Source organism: Parasteatoda tepidariorum, chromosome 4 (genome assembly GCF_043381705.1).
Source record: "Parasteatoda tepidariorum isolate YZ-2023 chromosome 4, CAS_Ptep_4.0, whole genome shotgun sequence".
Classification (NCBI taxonomy): Eukaryota; Metazoa; Arthropoda; class Arachnida; order Araneae; family Theridiidae; genus Parasteatoda; species Parasteatoda tepidariorum.
In genome coordinates, this window is record NC_092207.1 from 1,454,322 (window position 1) to 1,465,331 (window position 11,010).

Below are 11,010 nucleotides of genomic sequence, written 5' to 3' on the forward strand. Positions count from 1 at the left end.
TTGATGTGTATTAATTGTAAATAGTAAGCGTCAAGTCAAAAAAAGTATATCTTGATAGTTTTTCATTATTAAGGAAAATAGTTCCTTCAAAATTAATGTTTTCTTTCCTGTCTCAACCCCTGCTAATTATAATTGATTTAAATAAAATAAATCTTTTAAAGTTGAAATATATTCCTTACTAAACATTGAATCTTATTTTAAACCGATAGGGTTCTGTTTTAATCATTTTTAACTAGAGTTGGCAAGGTTTAGGACAGCATGGATTAATTCGCGGTTTAAACCCTTTGTCAAAAACCCTTTTATTCAAAATTATATTACAATTTAAAAAAAAATATATTGTGAAAAATGAAAGGTTAACAAGAAACAAAATAAAGACAAGTTTTTGTTTTATTTAAAAAGTTTATTATATTATTTTTAATATTGCATTATTTATCCTTATGCAAAAACATAATTATCAGTATCAAGAGCATATTTATTTATATTTAAAGGATAAGGTATTCACTTTTGTTTTTCATTGCATTGTGGAGCTCCAAAAGTTATTCATCTTTTCCCATTATATTATTTTCCTTTAATAAATTAAAGTAAATAATATAAAAAGTTTAAAATATTTATTACTATGTGTAATTATTATGACAGTTTTAGGCAGTTTAGGATATTAAAACCCACGTGTCCTGTCCAAAACCAGTTTAGGACATCCAAAACCCTGTTTTTAACACCTATAAATTGAAAATAGTTAATTGCAGCTGTTAAAAATGTGTGGTGGCTAACTTATACTCAGACTCAATTTGTTAAAATCAGATGAAAGACGAATTGATAATTGTGAAGCAACAAAAAAGAAAAAAAATCACAGAAATTTCATAATGTTGATCTTTTTTTCTTCACATCACCATGTCTGGCTGTCAACTTACAGTTCCATATTGGTAATAATGTGGAGCTAATTCATATAGCCAACTGGGTTCAATAGCTGTTATGTCTCGCATGTATTCTTTTGTACTGTGCAAAACCTCATTAAAAACAACCCTGAAACAAATGGAATCAAAGTATAAATAATTACACTTAAGTCAAATATTTCATTATCGATTTTTAACAATTTTTCTTACTTAATTGAAACAATAAATGTTGCAAATTAAATAATGCTAATTAATCAGAAAAAATAAAAGCCCTAAGTTGCAAACAAATAAAAACAAGCCAATAAAATAAATAAATTCAAATATTAAATGAATATTCATGCAATGATCTCTAAAAGCAGATTTTACAATTCAGGTCTCAGTCAATCTAAAAAGCTTAGTTGTATACTTCCCTCTCCTTAGTTAAAACGTAATGAATGAGTTGGGTTGAGTTTTTACCAGTAAAAACCATGAGAAAAACCTGGTAAATACGATTAACCCATGTTTATTTATTTACAGATATTGTGGTTTGTTATTTACAACTGCTGGGAATATTATTCCATACAAAATTTTCATATAATAGTCAAGAATAATTAGATAATATATGTTTATAGATGTGTGTGTATATCAGCAAGTAACAAACCATTGAACAAGTGATGTGAAGTAAGATATCTCCTAAATTGTAATTGCTAAAATAAAAATTTCACATGAGGCAAATCTTCTCACTATTAAAAATTTAGAAAACTGATAAATGTATTAAATTTTCAATAACAGTCAATAAGAATTAATTAAATATTAAATTTTTGTTTATACATTGCCTTATTGTATTATATCAATATTGTGTACTATAACTTTATTACAGCTGCATTTATGTACAGGAAATAACCAGAAAGTTCAAATAAGCAGAATTTTATAAAATAAAAAAAATAAATGTTAATTTTTTTTATTTACAAAACAACAATGGGAACATTGAAAATATTCAGTAGTGACAATGCAAGGATTTGTTTTACCAGTCTTTTGTCGTTTATAAAATTAGATCAGGAAATTTTTTTTATTTTACTTATTTCATTCTGTATGAGCATTTTTAAGATTATCATTTGTACAAATTATTTTTCATGTTTGAAGAAATCAGAACAACAACAAAAAGGAATATTAATGATGTAGACATTAAGATAAAAATGTTATTACCAGGTCATGAGACCAGGCCACTGACAACATATTAATACACAAAAGTTTTAGTTTAGTTTATCATTAGAAATTAAGATAAAAATGTTATTATCAGGTCATAAGACCAGGCCACTGACAACACATTAGTACACAAACTTTTATAAATTAATTTATGATAAACATAAAAAACAAGCCTCATAGTGTCTGAAATATAAAATCAGGAGAAAATAATACAAAATCAGACCAGACAATTTTAGCACAGAATCCCATCGTTAGCGCCAAGCAAACAACTGGATACGACTATCAATTTACAACAAAAATAAACAATAATGGTGACATCTTTTTATGTAATATTGTTTGTTAATAAAAATGAAATAGTTGAAATAGTAGAAAATGAAATATGACAAGAAAATTCAAAAATGGATTTCGCGATGAAGAATTAAGGGAGCAAAATTATTTATAAAGTAAAACCTCGCTACAACAATATTTTGAGGACCAAATAAATATATCGAGTCCCTACATAATTTGGGGACACAATAAGATTTTTAATGTTACATATGTATTATGCAAAAAATCAATTTACAGAGTGCTAATTATGGTTAAATATTAAAAATATTTGAAATAAATTCAGAAAATAAGATCGTGAACATACCTGAAACCCGTTTTTATTGAAAATAATATGATATTTTTTGTTTTTAATTCATTTTTTTGGCTGTCAAGTCAGCCAACAAAGTATGCATTGATTCCAAAGGACGGAAATGATTATCGTTTGTGAATGGTGCTCCACCCACCCCTTAGAGAAAAAATTCTCAGGTGTGATGCTTGTGGTCATTTGTGACTCATGATCAGCTTTTAACATGAAGGAAATGAAATCAGACATGAATGACTTTTTCAGAGATAAGGGAGACAATACGAAGATTGGAAGCTCTTGGGGTGGTGGTCAGCAGCCAGCCTTCTCGTCAGAAAAGATGGAAAAATAAGAATTTTTAAATTATTTGAAAACCAATAATAAATGGATAAAGTAAGGCTTTTACAGAGGCTTCAGAGAATATCGTGGAGTTGAAAGGACATTAATTCATATACGAGTTGGTCGGGATAAAGGGTGTCATTGTTGTATTGGATATCGTAGTAGCGAGAGTTCTCTGTATTACTTAATATGATAATAAACATGCCAACACTTTACAATTCAACATACGAAAACCATTCTTTTGTATGGTTATGGTATGTTTAGTGTTAGTATGAGAGTTTTTGAAGCGAGTGAACCCGTGAGTGATTAAACTTACCACTTGGGTGAGGAACAAAATGTTAAGACGGATTCCGGATGGATGTGAAGACTATGCTCACCACGCACTGTCTTATACACTCCAGTATAGTGTAAAAATGCAGCATTTGCAAAGAATGCTGAAACTATGCATTTTCTCAAAGAGTCTTTATCAGCTGAAATTGAACAAGTAAATTAAAATTCAGTTTACATGCCCCACTGCATTTCAATGCAAATCGAGTCTTACATAACTTTTGCGTTGAAATGCAGCAAGCAGAACTTGTAAATAAACTAAAATAGTTTTTTTGCAAATTATCAATAATAAATAATTTATGCAATTTTACCTAAAATTCATATAGATTAAAGAAAATGTAACCTATTGCTTATTTCTGGGTCAGATGACATGAAATCAAAGAAAATAATGACATATCTAAAATCTTTTCATTTAAAAGCGCTGATTTATCAAGAAATAGAGATGGAATTGCACATGAAGATTTATTTTTATAGCAAAGGCACAGCTAGAGTTTACAGTGATCCCAGTGTAAACCATCATCCAAGTCCTTGGATGATAGTAGAGCATGTTCTATTTTCCATCCAAGTTTTTTCTCCCTTAACCAATCAGCTTAAGTTTTGTAATGCCAACAAGCAGGCATCAAATTTTGTCATTTTGTTGTCCGTTTTCATATATTTTAATCCAAATAAATTAATCTGTTTGTGTTATAATGATTTTTTTCGAATTCATGTAAGCATCATTTTATGATGTTGAATATGAGCAGGTTTTTCATCCAATCAATCAGTGACATTGCATATTGTTGACGAATCATTAAATTTCTTGGTAAGAAACATTTTTCCAAGTTCACGGATTGCGTAAACAGGCCTTTAATCTTTATACTTATGAACAAGTAAACAAAGTGAAAATATATTTCAGTTTAATATGTTAGTAAATTGCTATTGCTTATAAAATTAGTTGCTAAAAAAATATTTTAAGTGCAAAAAAATATTTTCAGTTCAAAGCTCTTTTATCTTAAAAACCCTTCTGTAAAACTAGTTGCATAGTGTCACCAGTATCTCATCATTATAATAAATAGATTTTCTTTTGTTTCAAAACATTAGAAAGACATTTTATCAAATCACCCAGTTTACAAAATATATTCTTGCATTGAATTAAAAGATACAAAGGATTTTATAGTGTTTTCTACACTAAGAAGACTTGCTACCTTTTTACAATATACAATTACAGGTAATAATCTATTTTGTTCATATCTGGCTTACAAGCATTGGGGGGCTGGCAAATCATAAATGGTATAAATGAAAACAATGAGTAAAATAAAACCAGTAATCATTATAAAACAATTATCTTGTCCTGAACATATTTCTTTGAAAACTTAGTCTCACTTAAAAAGTATTTGAAACTGTTGCATCTTCCTTCCATTAAATTAAATTTTTACCTTGCGATAGATGGGGCAGTGTGCGTACCTGTAAGGATACATAGCTTTTCTCATTAGTCTTTTGTTTGATGTCGTTTTGTTAAGTTTAAAATAAAAAACTCTAAAAAGAATATTGCCTCGCACTGATTCATTTCAAACCAATAGCCAAAAAGATCACGAGACGTAACAGAAACTTTTAATAAAATTTTTTTAAAAAACTAGTGGACCCCATGGCAGGATTTTTTCAAGCTATCTGCGACAAAACTCTCTAGCAGTAATATTTTTCGGCAAGGTACTTTTATTAATAACAAACGTATATGTTACTAATTTAAAGTAACAAAAGCGCTGTGTTTACAATATATAATTTTATATATATATAATTTTTGTTTTAACCCCTTAAAGCACAGATTTTTTGAAAAAAACCGGCCAAAAAATCAATTTTTTTAATGTAAAAAAACACACACTTTTTTAATGTAAAAAAACACACACTTTTTTAATGTAAAAAAAAACACACTTTAGAACACAGAAAAAACACTTTTTCAATTCTCGATTATATTTGAGTGTGAAAAATGATAGCAGCATAAAATACAACTTCGCTCAAATTATCTCGAGTGTGCACAGTTTGGCCTGTTTAGCGCGCTAAAATTAACTCAAGCGCACTTTGTAAATAATCACCACGATAAAAAAAATAATTCAAAGTCATGAAATCCGTAGTAGTAATTGCCGAAAAAAAGATTGACAAAATCACGCTAATCGGACTCATCAAAAAGGGATTACTTAATTGCATTTTCGTTTCAAGATTGAGTTGTTGTAATGAAAAACATCGTACAAAAAATATCGGATTTAAAATCTATGGCAAAATCAATAGCAATAACAGACAAAAGTATCGATAGAATCATGGCCTTAAAAAGCAAATACACAAATGCAGAATTTGAATTTCCCAAATTGTTTGAAATGTATCGAGATATTTAAAAATCATGTCAAAATCGATATGAATAACTTCCGAAAATACAATCAAAATATTACATCGATTTACGATACTATCGAAGTAAATTGAGGGCGCCAAAAAGTAATTGATTATCTTAAAGTATTAAACAAATTTTACGCGTAAATTTCTGGAGAAAACAAAACTTTCTGCAAGAACTCTGTAACGTTATGCGACAATGTCACTGCAATTCTGCTACTGGGCTAGAGAAAGTATCAAAACCAAGCGTCCCTGCTTTACAGAGTAATACAGAAGTCAAAAGGAGCCAAATGAAACACTTATTTAAACACAAATATGGAAATTATTCTTTTAACAATGGACCTAAAATAACTAAAACGAATTTTCACTATAATAAATAGTTAGATCTTATGAAGTGAACATAAGATATAAAGGAAAAAACATTAATATCTTATGAAATGTAAAAGAGTTTAGCTCATATAGTTTGTCTAAGCTAAGAACTCCCCCCATCACAAATTCTGAAGCCGTATGGTGCTTTGGAAATAAGAATGGCTCATTTTAGGGAAGGTAGCTTCACTCTAGAACTAATGCAATAGACCGACTAAAGTTACTCCCTTTCTCTCGACGACCCGAAACCGCTCCAAAACAGTGACCCCCGCACCCCTACTTGAAATAGTCACACCTCGTTACCATGGTCACCGCCACAGGTCCAGACGAATGTCTGGAGGAGTTCTTAATTTAGACAAACTATACATTACATTATTTATTTATTTTGCTTAAAACAAAATAAGTTCTTTGAAATATTACCTTGCACAGTAAATTGTGGTAAACTTTTGTACCAAGCATAGAGAAGGTAAAATCTTCAGGTTTGTTTACAATGAAAAGGATAACCAATCGAGTTTATAGTTTGTCTAAAATAAAAACTCCCTGGACCAGTGGCGGCGACTATGGTAACGAGGTAAGACTATTTCAAGTAAGAGTGCGGGGTCCTTGTTTTGGAGTGGTTTCGGGTCAGGTCCGCGAGAGAAAGGGAATCTCTTTGGTTTATTGTGTTAGTTCTAGAGTGAAGCTACCCTCCTTAAAATGCGCCATTCTTGTTTCCATAGCACCAGACGGCGTCAGACTTTGTGGCGGGAGGAGTTTTTACCGTAGACAAACTATACAGTGATATGATAGAAACAGCAATTTTCAATAGTTGCAGACATAATTTCTAATGATCAGTCCTATAATTTCAAAATAGTTTACAGAAATACATTTGCTTCATTTGGATTTACCATTGGAAACTTTTTCAAGATAAAAAATCGGATCAGCAGCCATCATATTACTGCATCTAAGAATCATCTCACAAAAGTATTTAATCACATTTAGATTTTAAATGTTTTGATTAAAAAATAATAATAATAAGATTTTAAAAATCATACCTTTATTAGCTGCAGGAGGCAGTTTAAATTTTTTCAAAAGTTTAGACAGCTGTTCCCTTATTTCTATTGCTCTCAACAAACCCTTGTAGTTCAAGAAATGTTGATCACACCAATATTTATTTTTATTCTAAAAAAAGTTTTCAAAAAAATTTTTTTTTAATATGTAGAAAAGCCACTCTGATAACAAAATTATAAAAATTAATATTTTTAAAGTAATCAATGGAGATTTTTTAAAAATAATAACTTTTTAGAATTATTGCTTGGGTCTTTAAAATCAACTCACTTCAGTAGGAAATTGTTTCCAATTTAATGTTAAAATTAGTTATATTATCACTAAACATACTGTTTAAGAACTTTTGCATCGAAAATGCGCTTATCGTTTTCGCACATTTGACTTCATCTAATTGTATACAGTTAATATTCTATTATTATTTACTTTTTGTATTTTGTTTGCTTCAAATAATTCTCGTCGTATACCTATTTCTACCACAACTGGTCATTTGACCGGGAGAACAATTTATTGCTTTATAAGGTGATCGGATCAAAAATTATGATGTAAAGCGGGTTCAACGTATTGCATTCGATGAGTTGCACATTTCTGAAAAGATTGTTACGTAGTTAGTTCAATCAAAATAACTCTGAATTCAAATTTCAAGAAAGCACATAAAATGTTAGGTGGGCATTTTTGTGCCAGAAAAAGTGACATAAACTAAATGTTTTAGTAAGTAGCTTATATTTTATTCTGATAGCTTTACTTCATTTCTAACTAACTGTTAGTTTTTACCCAGAAAAATGTTGAAGCAATCAAGGCTGCACAAATTCTTAGAAGAAATAATATTAATTGTAAGAAAAGTTATAAGAATTATAATTCTTATAATTATAAGAACTATAGAAATAACAATAATTGGAAGAAATATGTTTGCAGAAAATGTACAATGGAAGCTCTTTGTATATACAAAAAATGTATTGAGTGATGAAATAAAATTTTTTATTCTTTGTGTTTGTAATACATAAAAATTGGCAATAATATACAGTTTTGTTTAATTATAACGAAGTTTTTTTAGTTTATTTCCTTTCTAGCATCCATATTTCATACATTCAATCAAGAAATATTAAGTCTGGTCATTTGACCGGCTATGGTAAAAATAGGTATATATTAAGTGTTGGTGTGTTAATATGGAATATGTTTAGTGTTAATATGGACTGATCACAGAACAGGAAATTTAATTAAATTACCCAAAATATAATTTGAATTTAGAATACATAAGAGTTCAATATCGAAAGAGAGAAAAAAGTCAGTCAAAGTTATAAAAGTTATTTTCTAATGCTTGATTTTGATTCAAGCATTCATTATTGTATTCCAGTTACAGTACAATACATATTCACTATAGAAATTTATAAAATCAACAAAAGTTTGTGGGAACGAGGCATAGCATTCTCACATTTTTACAGAACCAAAGACAACATCAAAACAATCAGAAGATAAAAATAAAAAAATTTTATTTTCCGGAAAAATGATAGAGTCACAAAAGCTGCGTGACTAACTTAAAAATAAATTAAAATTCAAAATAGTATATAACAGAGTAGTAGTAGTTTTGTGGTTTTACAGACACATATATATACTGGAGAAAATGTGCGATGAATAATTACGACATCAGTATCCTGCAGTCAGTTGCAGTTAATTTCTGACAGCAGAAAGAATATCACGATGAGAGGTCGCAGGTTCGGTATTCCGATCCGCAGGTCTGATCTAGCGAACTCTACAAGTTTCCCCAAGTCAACCAAAAATTTACTCTTACTTTTGTATTTTAAATTTCAGTAATATAAAATAAATTTTATATAATAAAAAATATTTGCATTGAATTACATCACTTCACTGCTATTTAGTTGAATCATTTAATGTTATTTTCTGATTTATTTATTCAAGTAATATTTCTTATTTTTAAGTTTAATAGAGAAGTATTTTATAATATATTTTTTACGCATGAATATGGCATAACTAGACATTTATAATTAAATTTATGACATCAGTTACAAAAAAATCAGGAAAATTCAATAAAACTAATCTGGAAAATAAATCAGGGATTTTTTTTATTATTTTATTGTCTCCAGCCACCTTATAATGACAATGATCGAATGATTTGAATTTTCAGAAAAGGACTTAAGAAAACGGTTTTTCATTTCCTTCTTATGGGGGGAGGGGGGGAGGGGGAGGTTTTATGGTTTCAGAAAAATTTATGTTTTAACATATTTTTTTGTGGACATTATTTTTTTTAACTCTCAAATGTAAAATTTGTTTTAGGAAATGGAAGGAGAACTTAACTTTGAATTTGATGCAAGCAGTTGTAAAAAATAGAAGTTACAAACTTCAAAACAAAACATTTTACTTATTTTGCATAAAGATATTTAAGATTAAATTTGTTCCCACGAAATTTCGCTTATTATTTCTCGTTCCACAAAATTTCTTTTAAATATGTATTCAAACAAAGAATAATAATAACAGGATTTCTGGCAAAGTTTTGTATAAATTTTTTCTGGCTATTCAGACTTCATGCTAGAATACGCAGAAACAATTTTTTCTCTAATATTTATTTTTACATTTGCCAAACCAATAAGAGTATAAAAAATGTCTTATTCTTAACAATATAAAATATTTTAATACATAAGCCTCAGCAAGTAACATGAGAGATTACAGATTGCATAAAAGTATGATAAGACTACCTTTAGGAATGAGTTGTAGACATTAAGAAGTGTAAGAAAATCACCCTCTTCCACAGCAAATTTCATCTTTTTGCGTTTCTAAAAGAATACATAAAAAAACAATTGGGTTAAGACAGATAAAGCAAGAGCTAAAAAAATGGTAGTTTATAGCTAATATTTATAGCTAAGGTAGTTTATAGCTAAGTTTGTATTTCAGTCCATTTAGATTGGATTTTGAGTAATCTTTAAATTTTGAGGATCAAACTATTTAGTTATTATACTATGCTAATTAATTAGTAGAACAGACAAAAAATTGAGATACAAAATCAAACTTATGAATAAACTTTTTCTGAATAAACTTTCAAAATAATTGGATCTCCGATCGTAAGATATTGATATAAGATACAATCTATAAAACATGAGTTTATACTTGTTATGTCTTTACTTGAATTAAATTTGAGAAATTCAATTGCGTGACTTCTTCAGTTGACCTTGAGAATTTGGGGAACTGTTTCATTAGAAAACATGCAATTCAAAGAAATAAATTCTTAATTGCTGTTACCACTCACTGTAAATGAAATATTAATTACAGAGTAGACCAGCAGTTTCTCATTGAGCCATTATGAGAAAATAAAGAATGCAGTCAACATAAAATAACTTGAAAAAATTTGAAATGTAATAAAAAATATAAGACAGATTTATTTTCCTATAATGCAGTGTTTCCCAAACTTATGACTTTTGTGTACCCTTTCTAAATTTTTTGTAAAGCTGTGTACCACGAATAAAAAAAATGAATGTATTTTCAACTAGAAACAAAATTGCACAAAAATTAAAAATCACAACTGGCTGTTGACACCACTAATTATTAACTGTTAATTCTGCAAAAAAGTAGCCAATAGAAAAATACGTAATCCTAAATTTTCTTGGCTATCTTTGTTTTGAAATAAAAAATTTTTAAATTTTCGTTTGTTACAAGATATTTCGCATAAGAACGCGTACCCCCACTAAACTGTTCCTGTACCCCTGGGGGTACGTGTACCACACTTTGGGAAACACTGCTATAATGCATAGAAATTTTGGTCTGATTACACTCTTTTTTTTTTCTCAAGATAAACAATAAATTTTTGACATTTAGTACAGATTGCTCTTTTTTTTCTTCTTCTTTTCTGTAAATTAGTGAAAGTGTGTATTCACAAACACTGAT

General features: G+C 28.8%; 1 protein-coding gene across 1 annotated transcript in view; it reads right to left on the reverse strand.

The window, feature by feature from the left end:
• Positions 1-11,010, reverse strand: part of LOC107454692 (probable ATP-dependent RNA helicase DHX35) — a 55,281-nt gene that overhangs the window by 12,195 nt on the left and 32,076 nt on the right. The window contains exons 15-18 of the mRNA XM_043052518.2: positions 9,828-9,905; positions 7,107-7,233; positions 3,338-3,491; positions 909-1,020 (exon numbers count right to left, since the gene is read on the reverse strand). Of these exons, the coding sequence (XP_042908452.2) occupies positions 909-1,020; positions 3,338-3,491; positions 7,107-7,233; positions 9,828-9,905 (471 nt within the window). The remainder of the gene's footprint in view (positions 1-908; positions 1,021-3,337; positions 3,492-7,106; positions 7,234-9,827; positions 9,906-11,010) is intronic.